Genomic DNA, 23,958 nt, shown 5'->3' on the forward strand with positions numbered 1-23,958 from the left:
GTCCCCGCCGCCTCGCCGAGGTTCTTCCGGGGTCCCCGCCGCCTTGCCGCCCCCCCCCAACCCTGTCTGTCTCCCTGAAGCGGAGACGGATAGGGTTCCCGTCCCCCTGCCAACGGGAAACTGAGACGCGCGTGTGTGTGAGACGCACGTGCATCTCAGTCAGATGGGGCGCCTCTTCGTCAGATTCTGGTGCTAGCGCAGCGCCAGCAAAGAAGAGGCCAGCTCCATCTGTATTAACCAGTAGGATCTGGTGAGATTCTGACCTTGGGGATTCCACCGTAGGTATTCTGACTATTGGACAATGTCACAAAAGTGATCATGTGCATCCAATATCATCTTCATGTTTACCTCTTGATGCACTCTGAGGGACATAATTTCCAAAGTGATCAGATGGCAAAGTATTTTAAAGGTAATGTTATATAAAATACAGTTAAAATAGTAAATAAATGTTAATTTGTTACACACTTGTGGTACTTAAGGTACAGTATTACAGGTTGAGAAATTCTCAATGAGAATCCCTTATTCGAAATGCTCATGACCGGAAGCATTTTGGATAAGGGACTATTCTGGATTTTGGAATATTTTTAATTATTTTATACTTACCTGGTTCAGAGTCATCTCCTGGCATCCATCTTCAGAGGCATCCCCGCTCTCAATGATGCATCGTGCCGGTGACATCATGTCATCACTGGCGCAACAGCGCAATGCTTCATTGGTATCGGGAATGCTTATCAAGGTGGGCAGTGGGGGCACATTGATTGAGTCGACAAGCGAGCAGCATACTAAAGGGATGGCAAAAAGAAAAGGACATTCTGAAAACCTGCAGTTTTCGGAATAATTCGGAAAAGGGATATCTGGATAAGGGATATTTAACCTGTATTTAATATGTAACCTGCCCATTTAAAAATAATATTGTATAGAAAAAGTTAAGAAATCGCAATAGTGGTTAGAGAAGTTGCATTTCACATTAAAAGCACAATGTTCCAAAAGTGAAAACAGAGTTCTAGTTACTCTTCCATACTGTTGGATAGGTCTGTACTGGTAGCAGTGCATTGACTGGGCTGTAACGGGTGAAAAGCTTTGTCTCAAGTTTCTATTTTCACATTTTCCCAAAAGGCAAAACTTTACTTGAGATTAAATCTTGAACAATATTTCAGGCATGAAATTCAAGTTCACAACACTATATCTTAACTCCCAGAATCTTATATGCTATTTATAAAGAACAAACTACTGTAACATGCAGCTGCAAACAGTTACAGGCTAAAGTTGTATGAGTAAATACTGTATTATTTGAGATGCCCATTTTTCACCTGATTCCAGGCTGAGAAATCGGGTGAAAAGTGCCCAAATTGTATGTGCCTAACCCCCGATTCCGATCTGATGCCTGGTCCCAGAGATTGCAAGTGCTACACTTAAGATTTATCTGATCCAGAAGCACTTGCTGGGGCTGCTTATGATACAATGGGGCAGTTTATAATCTGCCCTTAACGTTTTAAATATTATGGGTCCCGCTTCTCTTGCTTAATGTGGAGAAGCGGGAACCCATTATGGGCAAATGTATTAAACCCCCAGTTGATAAGGAGAGCTGTTATGCCCAGCATCAACGGCTATCCTTATCGGCGTCCATTCGCACTCACGCTTTGTCTCCGGCCAGCTCCAATGGGCATATGTGAGATCTTGCTTTTATTGCGAGATCTCCAGCGCAGCTCTGAGTCAGCAGCAGGGCTAGTGTTGTCCCCGCAGTGAGCGATAGGACAATGCTAGCTCTGACGCTTGCAATTTAAAGCCTGGGCAGCTGTTCATACACTGCCCTGGCTGCTAATCACTGGGGGGATTGCAGGTGAGCGTAACTCGGTGGGCTGTCACTAGCGCACGTTAGGTGCGATAGTAATACATTAGGGAAAACGTAATCCCCCCAGTTACCTAGCGTTAAGTGCAGAAATGCATACATCTGCCCCATTGTATGCTTAAGCAGTTGTTCTCAACAGCGGTCCTCAAGTACCCCCAACAGTTCACGTTTTTCAGGTCTCCACACAAAATCACAGTTGAAATAATTAGCTCCACTTGTGATCTTTTACAATGTGTCAGTGAATAATGACAGGTGACCTGGATAACGAGCACTGTTGGGGGTACTTGAGGACTTAGGTTGAGAACCACTGTGCTAAAGAACCACATATGATGTATCATACTGTAAATGGTCCAGACGCTTGGGATCCCAACAGCTTCCAACAGGCAGTTGCAGAGATATCGCATGTGAGGCTCTATGGAATTCCTCGGATTTGTGTATGGCCAAATTTACAGACTGCCTTTTCTGTTGCAAATTGCAAGCAGGAACAGGATGTCATGTGCAGTATACAGTAAAGGAGTGGTTCCCAAACTGTGTGCAGTGACACCCTGGAGGGCCTCGGGGCACTTGCAGGGGGGCCCGGGTTGGTGGTCCAGGACCAATCCTAACTATTTATGGTCAATGTAAACAGGTAAAACCAGTGCCGGTATCTTCCAATTAAAAATATGTGGACAATGAGAAACAAATAATGTCCCTTGACATGATAATGCTGATGCATAACTGCATCTTTCTATATTCTGTTAGGTAAGATATTTACCAGGAGTTAATACTTATATGGTTCATTTACCTACAGGTATGTACATTTTCAGTATTAAAACGTCATCATTTAATATTGTGTATATAAAGTAAGTAATATGGCCTCTTTCCACCACCTAGAACGTTACCCCTGAGGAAGTCGTTTTTGACGAAACGCGTTGGGTGTTTTCCTGGATGTACTGAATCGATTAACTGACTGCATACAGATGAAAATGTTTTTATTGTATTTTTAAACAAATTATATTAAAACTGTTGTACAGTGATTTGTCGGTACATTACTACAGCTTGGATTCTTCTTGTGGTGGAACTTCTTAGGTAGTGGCGTGCTCTGTCTTCTGCTTTTCTTCTATTTCCCACTTCCCCCACTAACAGGGGGGACTGACTGAGTGCTGCCTAAAATACTTATCTAGCGCATTGAAAGGGTACTCCTCTTTTGTTCTATATTATATAAATATATATATATATATATATTATATAAATATATATATATATATATATTATATAAATATATATATATATATATATATATATATATTTTTTTTTTTTTCTTCTTTAAAAGAAACTATTGGACTAGGTATAGCATGTAAATATCCATTATACTTTAGGCTACCTTGGTTCGAAAAGGTTTGGGAACCTCTGCAGTAAAGATAAAATTAGTGATCTGAAGAATACAGAAGTCATAGGTTCATGGTTCATTATTTTAAATTTATGTTCAATTCATGGGGTCATGAGTAGATTTTAGTGTGCATGCTTGTTCTTACTTGTGTGTACAGCATTATGAGGACATGTACACATTTTGCTGCTGGGAAATGCCCTCAGAAAAAAAAAGTATTTATTTTACAAGATCTTAAATCTGGCTGGATAGTGAAAACATTTTACCGAAATACCACTTTAGAGCAATACCTCCATCATTAATTCAACTGTTTCTGTATGTTTCCTAAATTGGTGTTGAAATGAAGTTGATGATGGGCAGGTATGTTAACTTGGCACAGTGACAGTCAATAAAAAAAAAACTGGAAAGGATTGTTGTAAAATGCCTTTTATACCAGTTGCCTACTAGCTTTCACATAGACGCTGGAATGGATCCATTAGATAGCTAGTTTCAGTTTAATAACAAAATGATTTTCTAATTAACTTTTTTTTAATACACTAGAAGATATCACCCAATGCTATTGTAGTTGGCATAATCACTATGCAGCAAGCAGGTTATCCTGATGTATTCACTGTGTCCTTGCTGCTTAACCTATTCATTGCTATATGGAACGGATCTCCTGTGATCTTATTTCATTTTCTACAGAATGTTTTCAGATTACTTATATTTATCACAAAGTGTCCACATGGTATTTTGTATTTATGTTATACTTTATCTGAACAGTGGCTTCTAATAAAGAAAAATAACTCATTTTACATTAACAATTAGGTTCCGTGCAACTTGCCTCACATTGGAAATAAGTATTAAAAACCTGAATGATGTGTGTGAGGTACAGTAAAAGAAACAGAAAGGTATTCTATAATGCAGTTCATAATTATGCCATTTGTATGGTATTGCAAAATTGCAATCTGAATCATCCAGTGACAATGTTATAAAAAGACTTGTTTCTGTCTCCCGTGCTCACTTGATTTATGGATATCGACACTGAATTTCAGTGAATTAAGGAATCAAATTACCTCATGCTAGGTTTGGAATTTTAGGCCGTAGAAGTGATTGATTGTTCAATTCTGAATATTATCATCCTCCTATACTTTCTTATGTCTGCAAACCTGTATAAAAATGGTATGGCTAATAAATATAAATTCTGGTTTTCTGGTAATTGTATAGCAGTGAGAGAAATTTGGAAATTTGTACCTGTCTATTCGCCCTACATAAATGTGGACAAATTATCTGCAAGAAAAGTTATGCTGGGGAGAAAAAAAGATTGAAATGCTGTGTTATATGTATATTACTGTCAGAGAAACCTGAAAGATTTATTCTGCATCTCTTGACTGAGTTTTTTTTTTTTTATGGAAATACTGCGTGAGATCTTGTATGGGGTGCTGTTTGTCATTAGTCATTTTGTCTACATAATTCAGCATAAGCACATAAGTGTTTGTTGTGCCACAAAATAAATCTCTTTGTGCTACAAATTAATTTTGCAGAACCAAAATGACTGTAGAAGCAGAAATGAAGATTTTGCTTTTATAAAATAGGTTTTATGCCTAATATAAATAAATAATAATCAGTGTACATACTAAAATGTGTTGTGCTACAACTTTAGCTATAACCCACAAAATTTCTGCGCCATGAAATTTGTTACATTTAGACTACAGTGTGTGCCAACACCTGTGTTTTGGTTTTGGACCTGTATTCATTTTGTGCTTTGGTTCTTACTTCGCAAAAGGACCCTCACGTGCTTTGGTTTTGGATCTTTATTTTCTAAAACTGCTACAGGTACACCACCGATTTGCTGGCAACCGATGGTCCTGAACCTCCTTTAATCCGGACCGGTTGTGGCATTACCCTGCTGGCTGGTTGGGCCGTGGGCTGGTTCTTAAAATACGGGGGACCCCTAGTCATTTTGTCCCCCATATTTTGGGAACCAGCCCCGGCCCTGTAGCCGATTAAAAAAAAAACAGCGAAGCCCTACTTGAATGGTTAACTGTTTTTTTTTTGTTTTTTGTTTAATACCAGCGGCGGCTCATTCAGCCTGGTGTTGGTTACGGCCGTGGGAGGGGGGGCGGGGACCCCACGCCATTTTTTACATTTATTTATTTATTTGTTATCTTTTTTTTTTTCCCACACTGCAGCCTGCACGGAACTGACTTATCCATGCAGGCTGAAGCCAAATATGCCAGGAAAATTAGCAGGCATATCCTCCTAATTACCGGCCGTATTGCAAATATGGCCGGTTAGTAAATTAGGAATCACCATTCTTTTGAATGGTGATTCCTAGTCGTATTCTATCGATGCTGTATTTGTAAATATAAATACGAATGTCCCTACAATACGAATAATCGTATTTTTGGCATAGTAAATGCCAAATATAAGATATATTTATTATATTATATATTTATTACGAATTTAGCTTAGTAAATTTCCCCCATAGTATCCATTTTGGACATTATTGTGTCACATAAGGAAGCTAGCGTTGTTGAGGATACCTTTACTGTGTGCTTTTTGGCACATTCATACTGTGAAACAAATGCAAACTTGTTAAATACGGAGCAACAATATTAATAATGTGACTCTGTAGTATTGTTCATGGCAGGCCATATAGAGCTACCTGGTATGATTTGTGGATAGGTACCATTAGCGAGAACATATATCAGATTATATTATTTATTTACATATATGCAAAGTACTTCAATTCTTATAAAGTCTAATGACTGAAATGTTTTAAATGGCTGGATCAGCTCTTTAAACCAATGCATTCAAAGTACAATAAAAATAAAGTGTGACAAAGTGCATGTAGTACAAATATTTTACATCTTTAAAAATAGAAAATAGAGCATCCTCTATCTTATGAAGTGAATGTGGCCTGATTATAAGAGCTGCACCTTTACAGTATGTCCTTTTGCCCCACTACATAATGATGCAGATTACATCATTTTAATGGCAAAGTCTCTATTCAATTGATCATGCTGAACAGGACGTACCTAGTGGACTTCCTTTCTGAGAGATGCCAAAAATTAGGTACAAAATGTAGGCAAATGTAGCTTTTTCAAGCTGCATGAGCATCGAAACAAGTTGGAAACTGGTACAACAGAAGCACTGCTATACCCATCTCATCCTTAAAATTGTGTCTCCAAGTGCTCCCGCAATTGTAGCAGAAACTCCATCCGTTGGTGCCACTCTGGAACATAGGACCCGTGTGCAGGCTTACAAACAACTGTGGAGGAATGCCACCTCTCTAATTTGCCTGCCGAGGACCAGATGTTCACTTCAGATATTCCATCTGTGCGGAGGGACATCATACCCCCCACTTCTATTGGAGGAAGTACCTGGAAGGGATTCCATCCTATATTTGCCAAACTGAACCTTTCTTTCTCTTTAATCTATCACAGTCCTACCCTTTTATTTTCCCCTCCCTTCTTCATTCTCTCTTATGTCTGTACCTGCTTTCTATCTCTCATCTCTGTCCCCATAATTTCTGAACTTCTCCCCAACCCCCATATGTATATCTCTCTCTACTCTCTGTCCCTACTACCATCCATCTGTCTGTCAATATGCCACCCCTCATTTATCTGTCCCTCTATTTCATCTCTGACTCTCCACCTCAGTGTCTCCCTCTCTATCTCTATCTCATCTATCTCCATCTCATCTCTGCCCCCTCCAGTCTCTCTGCACCCTGCTCCATCTGTATTACCCAGACACCCCATCTCTCTGTCTTCTGCCCACATTTCCCCTAATCTCTGTCTTTCCCTGGCCTCCCTTCGTACAGTTTTGTCAGAAAAGAGTAATTGTGTACAGATATCATGAAGCTCAATTTGCACCTGCTAGATGGCCACAGTAGCAAATTATATAATAGATCTCATGCTACTGTATATTATCCCAACACAGACAGGCCGATATGGGCAGAAGGGGAACCCCCATTTTCCCCTTCTCTAGGGATCAGGTTCCAGACTGTGCAATTGAAGTATACATTATACATATGTTACCTTATACTATACTGGACTATATTTTTTCCACAGTGCATTGCTGTTACTATTCTGGAACACTAATTCATGCACTAGCAGTTTTTACTAAACATATGTACCAAGGGACCTAGACTATGCACTCTTAAGGTGCCCATACACTAGTAAGATTTATCTTCAGATCTGGATGGTTGGAACAAAAACATGGTTATGGACAGGGCCGGTGCAAGGCACCGGAGCGCCCCAGGCGAGTCGGGGTGGGGGCATAGCGCTAGTTATTTTCTATTCACTGTAGGGACCCCGCCGGCCGCGACAAGCTTATACACAATAACAGCGCCGCAGGCTCCCCCGGCGGCACGGACACCCCTGCACGCACCAGCACTCAGCAGGGACGCCGGGGACGGAAGTTTTTTTTACACAGGTACCACAGTGCTGGGGGTGAGGGGCGAACTGCCGCCCTCCAGGTGCCTAGAGCTGCCTAGTGGTGGCGCCGGCCCTGGTTATGGATGAGTGACAGTTTGTCAGTTTTCCAGCATTTTCCAAGCAAATGGTCAACTGTCATTTGCTCTCATCCATAACCATGTTTTTATTCCAACCAGACAGATCTGCAGATAAATCTGCGTGTGTATGGCCACCTTAATGGTTAGCCAAGCCTCTCAGCATGGGCACCTACCAGTGCATTCCCTTGATGGGCCCTTCAACCGCCATTTTACAAACAGATATAACACTTAAACTGTCAAGTTTTTAAAACAGTAAAGGTGCCCACACATGCATAGATATGGGATCCAATGCAATATGTATTTAATTTCCCTTGAAATCCAGAACACCCCTGATCATGGCCACACTCAGAATGATTCAGTAAACGATCAGAGGGATTAGTCAATTGCTCTGTGTGGACACGATCAGGAGGGTTTTCTCTCTGCCCTCCATCGCACCCCAGCACCCCTGCCTCTGGCAGATGGGAGAGAGGCCAGTGGCGGGCAGGATATTTCTTAGCCAATCAGCGGCCACCCTATTCATTTCAATATGAGTTTTTAAAATCTCCTGCCCACCATGGCCCCTCTCTCTCTCTCTCCCTCTCTCTGTTTGCCACATCGTTCATCATGCCTACACATGGAATGATGTGGCCATGATCCTGCAGAATAGGTTCTTCATCTTTCCACCTGCTGAAGGGATAATCAGGCCCAATTATGGGCACCGCATTGTCATCAAGCCCACACGGGGTAAGTTTTTAAATGGTTGGTCATTCTGATTGGTCAGAATCAACCTTATCATTTAAAAAAAAAATCTTAATATGTGTTGGCACCTTAACACACACTTGCAGGATAATTTATAAAATCAGATAATTTTTTTAAGGATGCTATAGTATCTGTACTAAGAAAGGAGAAGTTGTGCCATCCCCAGGGTGCTGAGGTGGAGCAAGTACAAAGGGCCAGATGCACTAAGCTTCAAAATTGATAAAATGGAGAGTGATAAACAATCAACCAATCAGCTCCTACCTGACATTTTTCAAGCACAGTCTGACAGTGACATGTAAGTTAGGAGCTGATCGCCTGGCTGTTTATCATACTCCATTTCATCACTTTTGAAGCTTAGTGTATCTGGTCCAAAGTGCATGCCACTCGAGAAGTCCTGTGCTTTTCCTATTGTAATGGATCTCTGCTCCAACTTCTACTTTTCATACCCTGTACTGCAGCATGCACTTCTTCCTACTGTATATTAATTTGGGTACTTATATGTTAGTTGGGCGCCCAATTAGCATACGGACGGTAATGTACGGAAATCGCATCGCATGGGCCTTTTTAAGGTCATGCGATGCAATTTTTTTCATTTAATTTTTTTTATTTTACACCACAATATCGATTCGCATCGCACCTCCCACAAAATCGCATACGATTTTATAGGGTGTGCAATGCCATTACATGAGGTATACAATGATATGATTGTATGTCCTAAAAATAGCTTTTACTCACCCCCCCACTATCCACGCCACCCCGAAGCGTGGCGAGCGCAGCGGAACGCGTCTTCCGACCTTTTCATACCCCCACTATCCACGTCGGCGTGGAGTTGATTTTATATAGTGTGTCGAGCGCAGCAAACCACCGAGCCCGAAGCGAGGGCCCGCGGATTACTTTACATGTATTCCGCATCCCCTCGCAGGGCTTGCTGCGCTCACCACGCTTCGGGCTCGGTGGCTCGCTGCACTTGCAACACTATATAAAATCAACTCCACGCCGACGTGGATAGTGGGGTAATGAAAAAGTCAGAGGACTCGTTCCGCCGCCCCTCGCCACGCTTCGGGGTGGCGTGGATAGTGAGGGGGGGGGGGGGGGGGGGGCGTTAAACCTAATTTTAGGACATACATTTATATTATTGTATACCTAATGCCATGGCATCGTACACCCTATAAAACCGCATGCGATTTTGCGGCAGATACGGTGCGATGGCCAGAGGCTGAGAGAGCAGTGAATAAATTACATAGGAAAATCACGTTGCATCGCACATCGCATGGCCCTAAAATGGCCCATGCGATGCAATGTGATTTCACTACACAGAATAGCCCACTAAGCAAATTGCTTAGTGGGCACCCAACTAACATATAAGTACCTTCATTTGTTTTCAGTAATACCTCAAAAAGCCGGTAAATGATATCTTAATTTATAAACTACATGGTTTCTGTTTGGAATGCAGTTTCTTTTCCCACTTATCAATTTCGTATCATTGTTGTATATTTCTTCAATTCTAAAGAGTTTTACAGTAATTATTATTCAATTTCTAAAGTTTTACGCTTACATTTTTATATAAAAACACCAGGATACTTTCTGACAAATGATGTCTTGTCTTGAAGTATGGAAAATATGATTATATCTCTGTATCACATATACTGTATGTCATCCAATGAGGCATAGCATAAATGTTTTGAACGAAAACATTTCATGCTGGTTTTGGCTCAAAGCCAATCATAGGACAATGTTAGGAAAAACAAAACAGCAGAAGTTTAAAATGTTGTTTAACCCATGTAGCATCAGATCCAGCTCTGAAAGGTAAAACCTGTCATTTATCAATGTCCTCATGTAGAAGGCTGACAGACAGTTTTGTTAAGTGTGGGAATTTCTATAAGATTTTTTACTACCTGAGGGCATAGTCACATAGTACTTTCCAGGTTTCGTCACCTGCCAGAGAGAAAAATGAATGCAATATGTATTGCTTATCACATAGGTATATTGATTGCAATGTTAGATAACATTCCATGAGGAGATGCAAACATCATTATGAAGTTATCAATGATGCCTTTAATCTGGAGAGTCAGATATAGGATGAAACATGTTTGCGGATCTCTTGATATTGGCAAGATCATGATTAAATATAAAAAGAAAAAACAATCACCGGTTGAGGGTTTAATGTTGGAGGAAATATAAACATAATATATGCACTGTAGTAAATACATGCAATGCTGGATACACACATACTTTTTAATGTTGGTGAAACTACTCAGCTATCCCTATGGGTGTGGCGCTATAATGTAGCGTCCAATAGCAAACTGATAAATCTCATCCCACTTGGACTTGCCATAATTACCTCTGTCTGATACAGTAAGTGGAGGAAATTTACTAAGATGTGTATTCTACTTCACATGTTATATTGCTATGGGCAACCAATCACATCCTGTCTACTATCTTCTAGAGCAGGCTTTCCCAACCACGGTCCTCAACGCACACCAACAGTGCAGGTTTTAGTGATATCCAGGTTTCAGCACAGATGGCTTAATCAGAATCCCTCAGGTACTAATTAAGTCACCTGTGCTCAAGCCTGGATATCACTAAAACCTGCACTGTTGGTGTGCCTTGAGGACCGTGATTGGGAATGTCTGTTCTAGAGCATGCTAAATAAATAAGAAGCAGATTCTGACTGGTTGCCCATAGCAACATCACATGTGAAGTAGAATACACATCTTAGTAAATCTCCCCCAATGTGTTTTATAGTCACTGAATTTATCACTTCCAAACTGCTACTTCCCAAAAGGACCTGTAAATTGCCATCCTGATTATTATCTACTGTAAATATACAAACTGCCAATTAAAACCTGATGACAGACCACCCTATCCCCCCGCTCCCCCTCAAGTGGATGTGGCAATGGTGGCTCACCCTATCCTAGGATTTAGGGGTTTCAAATTGCACATCACCAGCAATATGCATTGTAACCCTCCAAACTTCTAGATCAGTGGTTCCCAACCCTGGTCCTCAAGTACCTCCAACAGTGCACATTTTCCAGGTCACCCGGCCGGTGCACTCATTATTCCGGCACATTTGAAAAGATCCACAGGTGGAGCTAATTATAGCACTTGTGAGTCTGTGTGGAGACCTGCAAAACATGCACTGTTGGGGGTACTTGAGGACCAGGGTTGGGAACCACTGTTTTAGATGATAAATCTAATGATTTGGCGGTTTAAAACACTGGCCTTTATACTTCATTTTCAAAGGAACTTTCAATAAATATTTGTGTGCGCCATGGAACACATACATGGTAAAATCAGTTTGAATAGTATTAAACAAATCCATTTGTCACAAACTGGGACACACTGTGCAGATCTTGCTGCAGAACAGATAAACACTCTGATTATCCGATCACTGTACACCCCTTGCACAGTGAGCTATTTTTAGCTCAGTGCATACATTCTCCTATGGGATCTAGAGGTTAGAATCAAATGTTTAAGCAGTCCATCAACTCATCAGATGCTAATTCCAGTTTCTCGGATAACAACACTCCTGCTACACCTAATACATTTATAGTGCCAATATGGGGTGATCGGCTCCATGATTGTAGAGGCATGTAACTGCCTTTAGGCTCAGGAAAAAAAGTTTATACCTGCTGTTATTTTATTAACTAGATGTTCAAAATGATGGTGATAGACGTGGCTGTAGTGCTTTAGTGTATATTTATTCAAATGCTTGTGATTTGGAAACTGCAAAAAATAACTCATAAATGTCAATTTATGTGTAAGAAAATGTATTACTTCCATGAAAGGCTCTGCGAGGCCAAGTTGCTGCCTATCTGTCAGTGTCACAACAATGCAGCAGTCTTATCCTGGGCTGGGTCTCTATGCACAAAAGGAATGTCAAATATTTAGAGCTGGCCCTTTACACCACATACAGAAAAGTGACACAAGACTGCATTTTTTGTAACCTTTGACATATGGAAAAAACCCTCACACAAATATTTGCTACTAACATTGATTATGGTATTTATCAGCATCATAATAGCGCATTCTATCACATACAAAGGAGATTAATTATAAATAAGTATACTATCTGTAATTATATAGTGTGCAAAAAAAACCCACAATAAAATGCAGATGGCGAGGTCAAATAGCATTCCCACTTGTTATTTCTTCTGACATATAAGTACATTATAATTCCCAATGTCAAACGCACAGTATAAAGGCTGAATCCGTCTTGCACACAAAGCAGCAGCAATTGCATTTTCATTGCTTGCACATGTCTAAATTCAGATATCTACGGTATGCTGAGTTCTGCGCATTCATGGGACCACCCTCCCCCTATCCATATGCTTGGTTAAATATCGGTCATCGTTATCAGCACAAACATGCCTCAGCCTATACCTGCAAGAGATCCATCTGAAATCAGCGGGAAATCCCCACAAGCCTGTCTACATTCTCAGTGTACACGCCCTTAAATTAGCCCATCTGTAATTGCCCCATTACCTTCCAGTTATATCCCCCAGCCACAAGTATAGATGCGCCTGTAAATGTGTGTGCTCATTTACAGAGCACACGTAGAATGAAACCTCTCAATATCCACCAATCTGACTTGCCTGCCAGAATAGCAAATTGAGCAATATGCTTTTATTATTCCAGATTTTAGTTCTTTAATTTTGGCAAGAAGAATGACAATAACTATATGTGTATATAGCTTTATAAAGATGGAATAGGCACAGTTGCCTTCCATCCTGCATTCTGCAGGTGACTCCCTGAAATAGCAGTAATCTCCCTCTCTCCCTCAGTCTAGCAATCTCCCTCATTTCACCTAGCTCACATTACACTGTTACATTTTGGGGGGGAAAAAGGAATGAGAGATAGATACATTTACATTGAATCATCAGCACCATTTCCCAGCACTTTAGCAAGTATAGTAGCTCTTACTAACTGCTTTGGGGCTCATCTACAAAAGATTCCCTCTCAGATGTAGCGGTGCACACCCACGCTTCTAGGTGCAACGTGCACATTCTCTTTTCACAATCTCTCCGTATATGGAAATAGACACGCCCTTTGGATGGAGCATGACACGCTCCCTCAATGGGGCACTGTGCAAAATTTTGCTACCAACTATAATCTTCCTGAAACTAGTTTTCAAAAGTAGGTAAGTATGGGTATAGGTTAGATAAAAGGTATTAGTCCCAAGATGCAAATCATAATTCAAATCACTATTCAGTCATGCGTGGTATTTGATTTCCTTGCTACAATACAAAAGTATCTACCTCATGTAATAAAAGGCATGCTACTACAACCATGACATGTACCATATACTGTACCACATGCACATAACACAAGAACTGACTTCCAATACTTCTTTAACCTGGCTCAGGCTCTCTCCTATGTACAAAATCAAGAAATCTGAAAATTTCCAAGCATCACTGAGGATTAATTTTCAATTTTATGTTTCAGTTTATATTCTAGATTATGCATGTTACTAAACATTTATATGTTTATGAAATCTTAATCTACAAACACCTCGGATTCACCAGTAAAAGTGTAAAATATGATGCTGTTCTATAGAGTTTGTGGAGGTGTTTCTGCACAGAAAAGCTGGGCGACTGCACTGGCAGCCTCTTACAGCACAGAGTTAAATTACAAAACAGAAATGGGCACAGCATTAACTGCTCAGAGGTGAAAGGGCGAAGACTCAACTTTTCCATTTTTGGTCTGAATCATCCACTATAAACTAGAACAGATGGTTTCATACTTAGGGAAATGTAAAGTCAGAATTAAAAGGAAACAAAATCTCACCAATAGATAAATGTTGTTAAGTAAAATCCATAGTTGCTTGAAAATGCTTTAAATTTGTACTTCATTAGTTTGTATTAAGTGAATGCAATTTATTTGTGTGGAGGAATCGCAGCACAGGGGTGTGCAGAAGGAGATGCAGGTGTAAAGCCGTGGGCTATAATCGCTGGAAATATGGTCGCTGGCGACCATATTGCCAGTGATGGGAGTGCACGCTCCCGGTTTCAGCTCCATTCTAATCACTGGTCGCAGGAGCTTGCTCCTGCGACCAGCTGATTACCTCTGCGGCTCCCCCGGCAGAGGTTCCTTTTCATCAGCGACCATCTCTGGTCGTTGATGAAAAGGAGAGACTGAGCAATATATTGCTCAGTAATATATTGCTGAGCAACATATCTCCCCCCGTGTGTACACACCTTTAGAGAGAAGCAGAAGTTAAAAGAAGTTGATCTGAGGACGTTCCTGCTTACTGTGGTACTAATAAGGTGGGGCAACTGATTATAGTATATAGTACTGGAGATCATTCTGCAGAGTGAGATTAAAGGTGCATACACACTTGGCGTTTTTGCCCAGTGCATACACAGGGGTGAACGGCTTTCCATAGCAGGATATACCACTCAGCTGGTAATACCGATAGATCAGCCACTGGTGGGAGACGATGATGCAGGAGTGCGCATCAGTGTTAACTACCGGGCCATACACAGTGGATGGCTTTTGAGCTGAAACGGTAAAGGAGAGCTGCTTTCAGCTCAAAATCGTCCAGTGTGTATGGACCTTAAGAGGTGCAGAGTATTTTGGGGTCACCCTTTGCTAAATGAATGGGCACTGATCTGATTTTAGTTTTCAGGAAAAAAAATCACTTTTGAGCTCTAACTGCTAAGTTTGTCCTATACAATAGCATACTGTGGGCCAGATGTAACAAGCTTCAAAAAGTGATAAAGTGGAGCATGATACACAGCCAGCCAATCAGCTCCTAACTGCCATGTTACAGGCTGGGTTTGAAAAATGACAGGTGGGAGGTCATAGGCTGGTTTTTTTATCATTCTCAACTTTATCACTTTTTGAAGCTTGCTACATATGGTCCTGTATATGTTAAACCATTCAGATTCATTTGAGTGGGCATCTATATATGCAGTTTGACCGATATAAAGACAGCTTAAAAAAAAAAAGTCACATAATAATGGCTGTCTCAATGTAACCTTCCTATCATGATTAATGTTTCCATGAATAAGGTTACACTATGATATATTGTAAAAAAAATGGTAGATTGTAATGTAAGGGGAACACACGGAGCGATTTTGTGCTCTTTTCTAAGCAATCTGACTAGATTGCTGAGAAAGTAAGCACAGATCTCTCCGTGTGTACACCGGAGCTATTACGATGCATGGTCCAGCACGTCGCTATCGCCTGCTAACTTAAGTCAGTGCATGCAGTCTAAATCTAGTCAAATTGCTAAGCAAGTGACTGCAAATCTCTGTGTGTAAAGAATCAGAGATAGTGATCGCGATCTCTCATTCTGAACCTCTACACGGCCCTTATTTTTCTTAAGCAAAATTGCTTAGCTCTCCATGGGCGATCTGGACACAGGGAAATCACCTACCCTAAATAGCTTAGCACACATCTCTATGTGTGTATGCCCCTTAAGCAGGGCCGGCGCCACCACTAGGCAGCTCTAGGCATTTGCCTAGGGCGCCGGGCACTGGAGGGCAGAAGAAAGGAGCAGGAGGTTCCCCCCCCCCGATGGAGGTGAGCGGAAACTCCCCCCCTCACCCGACACCCCCCCCCAAGCGATGTGGCCGCATCACCCGGCACCATCCCCCCCTGTGCGCCGGGCCGCCTGGATGGAGGTGAGGGCCGATCCCCCCTCCCATGGAGCAATGCCCGCACGCTGCATCCCCTCACCCGGCACCCCCCGCACGCGCGCACGGAGCAATGGCCACATCACCCCCCTTGCCCCACAGAGTGGCCCTGCCGTTAAGGGTTATCTACGTATGAGCTTTTGGGGGCATGTTGCAACAAATTGTATGATTTTATTGCCCCGCCTCATGCTGTGATTTGTGCCACTGCACAAGGGATTGAGAGAATTATTTGCTTCAAATTGAGTCATCAAGCCCCAGACCACACACACTAGAGAAGTGGGTGGGATCCAGAAGGGTTGGTCTATACTCAAGGAATGCAGGTGAACTTCCCAATAATCTGAACAGGAGAATAGAAAAGTATTTTAAATTGATGTAGACTGACATTTATACTTTTGCATTATGTCCAGTCTCATGGCAGAAGAGCGAAGATGTGCGTGTTAAAGTGCGCAAGGTGGCTTTTGAGATACAACACCAAGAAAATATGCACGGCACAACCGCTGTGCTTTGTAAAGGTGGTACTGTCTATGTATACAATGTCAGACAGCCAGGGTCATACTGAGTTTATGCTATCAGAAGACATCCCCTTATTAGTAACACTACAGTGGCCTTGTTGTCTGCTAAATAAATATTTGTTACAAAGTAAAAAAGTGTAACCCTGAATTGGCTAAACCCTTATGTTGCCACTATATTTTGTATTTTATAAGACAATTAGAAGGATTGCATTGCATAGAGCGATATAACAGCCAGTAGTTGGTGGCAGATAATAATGCAAACGGTCACTATAGTGAGAAAAATTACAATAATCCCAATGCAACTGCAATGATTACCTGTACAGTATATACTGCGGATTATGATTCCCATGATGCTCTACGGTGTTCGTGGGGTATGGTTTTGTCCAAAGACCACACCCATTCGAATCATGTTTGGTGCCTGCCTTACCAATTCATTTTGTTAGGGTAAATATTTAACTATACACTTCCACTACGTAATCCATACATTGAGCACATTACTGCACTCATCGATGAATCTAATATAAATACTTTATAGTCATTTCAGGATTACCACTTAAAAAAAAAAAAAACATAATACTGTAAGCAATCTAATTTATTATTTGGTCAAATTAAACAAATAGAACTGAACTCTGATCTAATAATATGAGATACAAACCAGTAACATAGCAAGAGCTAGAAAGTAAACACTGGGCACAGTAAGAAGGGAGTGGCAGCATAGGGTACCAGCTTGTGCTCCTTGGGCAGAACAGGTAGTGGCGCACCGTAACAAGGAAGAACTGTCCTGTATTGTAACAAAAATGATTCTACTGTATATTATATATGGAACTGACCTGGAAGATTAGGACTTTAAAATTGTTCCTTCTGAGAAGCTGATTGTGATTGCTCTCCAGCTTCTTCACCTGCACCGTCTGCTTGTCCATACGATCCTTGACATCCCTCATGTTAGCACTGACCTTGCGAGACTTCTCCAGGAGTTTGCTGACTATGTTGCTGGTGGAGGTGTGACTCTTAGATAATTTGGTGATATCATTTTGGATACCCTTTACTGAGTTTTCTATGTCAATCTGCCTCTTCTCCATCTTGTTCTGGTTCTCTTGCACTGAATCCAGCATGTTAACTAGTTTATCCAGCAGGGTGAGAACTGTGATGGCGTTAACCTGATTGCTGTCTTTGATGGAGTCTGCAGCCACAAGTTGCTGGGGAGTAGGGCTAGAGCATGGTGATTCTGCAGGGCTGTGGCTGGGCACTACCAGCTCCTGACTTTCATGATGCCCACCCTTCTGAAAGTCTTCATTGTTCTTCTCTATCTGAATTGCATCTTCTTCCATGTTCACAACTGTTAACAGATCACACACTGTGACTCCTGAATTGTCCTGTTGTGGTTTCTGATGATATATGGTAAGTAAAGTGTTGTAGGAGCAGCAGATGTTCTCTTCTCTTCCTCTGTTCCTTTGATTAGTGTTTGCTTAGATGGCCCAGAATGAGACACAGTACACTAGGCTGCAGCTGAACACTGCCAGCAACTACATTCCAGCTTCTCTTTTAAGCCTCTGCTCCACCCAGTGGGAGGTGAAAGTTGAATTATCCAAACTACAAAAAAGTAAAGTTTAGATCCAGGGGAGTGTTTGAGTGCAACCCGTACCGTACCCTCATCTCACGGCACTCCTAGATGTGCAGGTTTATGTTTTTTTAACATGCCATAGTTCAGGAATGACTTAATGCAGGCACAGAAAACACCCTATGTTGGCCAAAAGCCATCTCTTGTTCTCTTGGCTGCAGGGGAAAACTTTTGGCTGGCTGCTATGATACACTGGAACACTAAACATGTTTTTTTCCTGGATGAAGTTATTTTCAGAGAGAAGTATTGTTTGCATTTGCCAAGGGAATAAATCATGATGTCTTTAACACAACCAAAACTTTTCTTTTCTTTTTTTTTCTACAAATGTAGGTTAAAAATCTCACATTTCACAGAGATTGTTTTGGTGGGCAGGGCTTGCTTTAATGTATATTTATAATTATCTTGCTTAAGTGTTCTATAGCAGAGCATTCTGGGACATTTCCCCAACATCAGACATTGTAAAACTGATAACAGGTTAGCCAAACAGACAGATTAGTATGTGTGCAGAAAAATCATTAAATATCAATAAACTATTCATATAATGATTGTATATAACTATTTTGCATTAGGGGCCTGATTCATAACTGCTCGCTGGGCACTGTATAATCGCTGCCTAGCAACCAGGTAAACGCCACCCCACCAAACCCGAAATACGGGTGGCTGCTGGCATCATGTGATGTCAGCCACCCATGCCAACCAGGCAATGGACACGCCTGCATTCGCAGGGGTACAACCATAGTGTTTCTATGGCTTGCATTTAAAACGCTTGGCGGTCCCCTGAATCAACCCCATGCATGCCCTTTTCCCGCCCACTATTGAGCGAATGCCCCGGCGAGTGTGAAACACGGAAGGCGGTTGCTCCAGGGGTTTGTAAACCCCAAACATTGGCCGGGGTAGCGAATTCCGACCTGAGGGGTCAGGTCTGAATCACTGCCTAAGTTTCAGCTGGATTACATATGTGAGAGAACTTTCTACATGTATCAGGGGATTTATTTATGCACAATATTTTGTTGTGGCAATTTGGAAAGCTATTAGCTCTGCAGCACACAGTTACACTAAAATAATCCATACATTAAAACTGTTAAGCTGGGTATGATATGCATGAAACAGGTTGAGTATCCCGTATCCGAGTATCCGTTATCCAAATTATTCCGAAAACCATACATTCCAGAAAGTGAAAAAAAAAATATTTTTTTGCTAAAAACTCACTGGGGACATTTGTAACAGCACTACTGGTGACATGATATGTAACTGGCATGTGCAAGAAAATTACTGCTTGGCATTCAATTTCAATATCTGAGATAGTACACAAATTTTGTTTCATGTTTTGAAACCTTGTTTTTTGAACAAATAAAATATATTTGTGTGTATTTTATGTGGTAATAAAATATATTTGTGTGTATTTTATGTGTTTATACAGCATACATGCAAGATACTTAAAAATGCATAATTGAAATATTAAAATATTCAGAAATACGGAATAATCCGTTATCCAAAATTCTCCTGGTCCCGAGCATTTTGGATACGGGATACTCAACCTGTACCAATATCGATAACAATACAACGCGAATATCTGACAGTGTGTACTCTCAATATCATTAACGATGCGCACTCCAGCGCACCGTTACTGACCCCCCACCTATCATCTGTACATGCAGCTCAATCTGACAATATTGTCAGCGTCTTTATGTACATAGCAGGGGGGCAGGAGTTGTCACTGAGCGATAGCCTGTGCTCAACATGGTTTGAAAATATTGGAACAGACTGAAAGTAAAAATAAATTCTTATAATTAGCTTAAATTTATCATCTTGATTCAAGGCATACATTTGAAACTACCCACAGATTTCTGGTTAGACATAACAATGTAAAGGTCCATACACACTGGGCTATTTTGCCCATCGTGTATGGACAGAGAAGATGGAAAAAACCTCTGGGCTGAAAATAGCTTATTGCATACACACTAAGCAATTTTTGCATATCTAAGCGATTTTCCCGGGGTGGACGACTTTCCATAGCAGAGCACTATAGAAAGCCGTCATCCCATCGCTCATCTGCTGGTAAAATCACAGATGAGCGGTGGTGGCCAAAGATGATGCGGGAGCACGCACAACAGCTCAAACGACAAAATTGAGCTCAAAGTTACTCAGTGTGTATGGGCCTTAACCGTGACATGCAGAGCCGTAACTAGACATTTTGGTGCCCTGTACCAGAAATGGAATTGGTGCTCTCCCCCTTATAACAGTGTTGCAGAGCCCACTGCCTGGGCTCTGTAACATGGACTCGATCCCTCACCCCTCAGCCAGTTCTATCACACTGATGCGCTTCCCCACCCTGCGGCCTGTACTCTATCACACTAAGACACTCCCTCATCTTGCAACCTGCGCTTTATCATATTTGACGCGCTCCCTTACAATGCGGCCTTCCCCTTATTACACTGAAGTGCTCCCTCACCCCATGGACTGCCCTCTCTCATACTGGTGCTCTCCCTCACCCTGCACCCTGTGACCTGCGCTTTATCACAATGATGCGCCCCCTCACCCTGCAGTCTACACTATATCACACTGACGCTCTCCCTCACCCAGTTGCCTGAGCTCATTCAAACTAATGCACTGCCTCACACTACGGCATGCTTTCTATCACCATGATGTGCTCCCTCATCCCGCGTCCTGCGATCTATCATACTGACGTGCTCCCTCACCCCACGGCCTAAGTTCTATCACAATGGTGTGCTCTTAACCCTGCCACCTAAGCCCCCCCAAGCCTAACCCTAACCCTTGTACTTTGCCACCTAACCCTAGAGTTAAGGGCGACACCTAGGCAGTGGAACAGAAGGGGAGTGTAGTAGAGATATGTGAGGAGGATTGGAGGCTGTGGAGGTAAGAAAGGTGATTAGCATAGGGAGGGTGACATTAGCATACCCATAAGGAAATAGCAGAAAGACAGGTGCACACAATAGAGATTATAAAATGAGAGAAGACTGGGCGGGGATATTTGCATGCCATTAGTGTAGAGATGTTGGTGAAGTTGTGCACATACTTTTAACCAATTTTTATTCTAAAGGCCCATACACACTTAGAGATTTTCATTTCAAAAGACTTTGCCAAAATCTCTGAAAGATAAATCTTTCACCAAAGTAGTGCGTACACACTGAGCTATTTTCCCCAAAGAGCTAGAGATTTTCAGGAGGCGAAAGACTTTGCTGAAAATCTTTCATACAAAAAGGCTATTTACATAATGGGCGGGGTTCGAAATCCAAGGGTGGGAGCAACTGCCCTTTTATTTCAGTGCATTTCTGTTCTTGGTGCCTGATTGAAAACTGATCACTGGGCTGCATATATTCATAGCCCAGCGATCAAGTACACGGCGCCCCACCCGGGGAAATCCATTCACCTGCGCCAACAATGTATAATCTATTGCCATAATAAGGGTTACCACCTTTGTTTTGAAATATTCTCTTACAGTGGCCCACTCCTTAACCACCCACTGCCCGCCTCTTGATCGGCCTTATAGTGTTTTTTTTTTATTATCTTTGCTAAAAAATCTATTTTGCGCACCGTAATGCCACTTACACATTATGCCACACATAGTAATGCCCATTACATGTTATGCCACACACTGCGATGGCCATAATGCATGCTATACACCGTGATGCACACTACGTCACATACCATAATGCCCATTACAGATAATGGTACACACTGATGCCCATTAAATATTATGCAACACACCATGATGCCCATTATCACACACCGTAATGGCTATTACATATGCCACATTAGTGCCGCTTACCTACATGTTAATTGCTGGGGTAATGTATATATTGTTAGCCTGCACTGGCAATGTATACATTGCCGCCATAAAAATTATACATTGGTGGCCAGTGGTGCCAGTAATATATACATTGCTGGCATGTGCCAGCAATGTATATATTACTGGCATATATATATATATATATATATATATATATATATATATATACACACATTGGTGCCCAGTGGCACCAGTATTATATAGATTGCTGGCATGTGCCAGTAATCTATATATTACTGGCTTATATATTATGCATTGGTGCCCAGTGGTACCAGTAATATATAGATTGCTGGCATGTGCCAGCAATCTATATATTACTGGCTTATACATTATGCATTGGTGCCCAGTGGTACCAGTAATATATAGATTGCTGGCATGTGCCAGCAATCTATATATTACTGGCTTATACATTATGCATTGGTGCCCAGTGGTACCAGTAATATATAGATTGCTGGCATGTGCCAGCAATCTATATATTACTGGCTTATACATTATGCATTGGTGCCCAGTGGTACCAGTAATATATAGATTGCTGGCATGTGCCAGCAATCTATATATTACTGGCTTATACATTATGCATTGGTGGCCAGTTGTACCAGTAATATATAGATTGCTGGCATGTGCCAGCAATCTATATATTACTGGCTTAAAATCTCATCCATGTCCGATTGCATGCATATGTCAGCCGGGAGCCGGGGGCCGGGGGCGGGGCGTTCCTCCGGCCTGACTCTGTGTGGCCTGGCCGGGGAGACTGTCGGGCGCAGGAGCGGAGCGTGGCAGTGTGGCGGCGTTGGAACGGCGGCGGGGTGAGTATACACCGGTGGGGAGACGGGGAGAGGAGGCGACGGTGAGGGCGGCGGCGGCGGGGGGCGGGAGCGGCCGGTCAGCTGGGCTGAAAGTCTCTCATCTTTCAGCCCGGCTGCCATACACACCTGGCGATGATGGCTCAAATATGAGCCATCATCGCCAGACGTGCTGGTAAAACCAGCAGACGGCCCACTTTGCTAGCGATGATGCGGGAGCGCGCATAATCGCTAGTCGGGCATCGGTGGTCCATACACACTTGCCGACTTTAAGCTGAAACTCGCTCAAAACGGCTGTTTTGAGCGAGTTTCAGCTTAAAGTCGGCAAGTGTGTATGGGCCTTAAGTTTGGAGCTTTTTTGAAAACACATACCGGTGCATCAGGTAAATCTTTGAAAATAATGGGATCTTTTTTCCCTAATATTTTATGAAGGTTTTTTCAAGCAATTGATATTGGGACAACTAACCCACTAAATTTTTTTGGTGTTTAACGGTATTCCTGTTGTTTTCTTTCCCTTAGTTATTTTCATTAAATCCTTCCTATCTAACTTCACCACATTCACTAAAGCAGTTGAGACTTTACTTCATAACCACAAGCCAAAAAAAAAAAATGTAATCTCATTAGCCTGTTTAAGAAAGACTAGACGTGTTCACATACATCTATTCTCTGTGCGCTACAAGTCGCACTACACATAACTTGTGAGTGCCATGTGACTCAGTAATGCCAACCCTCTTTTAATGTGTCTTTTCCCATTAAAATGCATCTTATTTGCAAATTAATGTGAAAAGGATACAAAAACAGCTTATTCTGATTAAAATTATATATGGCATGCCTATAATCTGTGTGAGAAAATTGCTGTATCTGCATACAAAATGCTATGATACAGTGTTTTCCACAGCAAGTGCCCTTAGTTATTATTATTCCATAATGCAGTGCACCAATTTACATTATGCCACATTGCAGTACCCTCAGTTCATATTATGCTATACAGTGTTAGCAATTTACAGCAATTTACAGTATAATACAGTAATATAATATAATACTATAATATATATAGAGAGAGAGAGAGAGAGAGAGAGAGAGAGAGAAAAGGAGTAGTGGCCCCAATAATGCGCTTAGAGGA

General features: G+C 41.7%; 1 protein-coding gene across 1 annotated transcript in view; it reads right to left on the reverse strand.

The window, feature by feature from the left end:
- Positions 1 to 18,257, reverse strand: part of CAVIN2 (caveolae associated protein 2) — a 56,320-nt gene extending 38,063 nt beyond the window's left edge. The window contains exon 1 of the mRNA XM_083153495.1: positions 17,434 to 18,257. Coding sequence (XP_083009621.1) covers positions 17,434 to 17,931 — 498 coding nt within the window. The 5' untranslated portion in view covers positions 17,932 to 18,257. The remainder of the gene's footprint in view (positions 1 to 17,433) is intronic.
- Between the last annotated feature and the right edge of the window lie 5,701 nt (positions 18,258 to 23,958).

Source organism: Crinia signifera, chromosome 7 (assembly GCF_055691185.1).
Source record: "Crinia signifera chromosome 7, ASM5569118v1, whole genome shotgun sequence".
Classification (NCBI taxonomy): domain Eukaryota; kingdom Metazoa; phylum Chordata; class Amphibia; order Anura; family Myobatrachidae; genus Crinia; species Crinia signifera.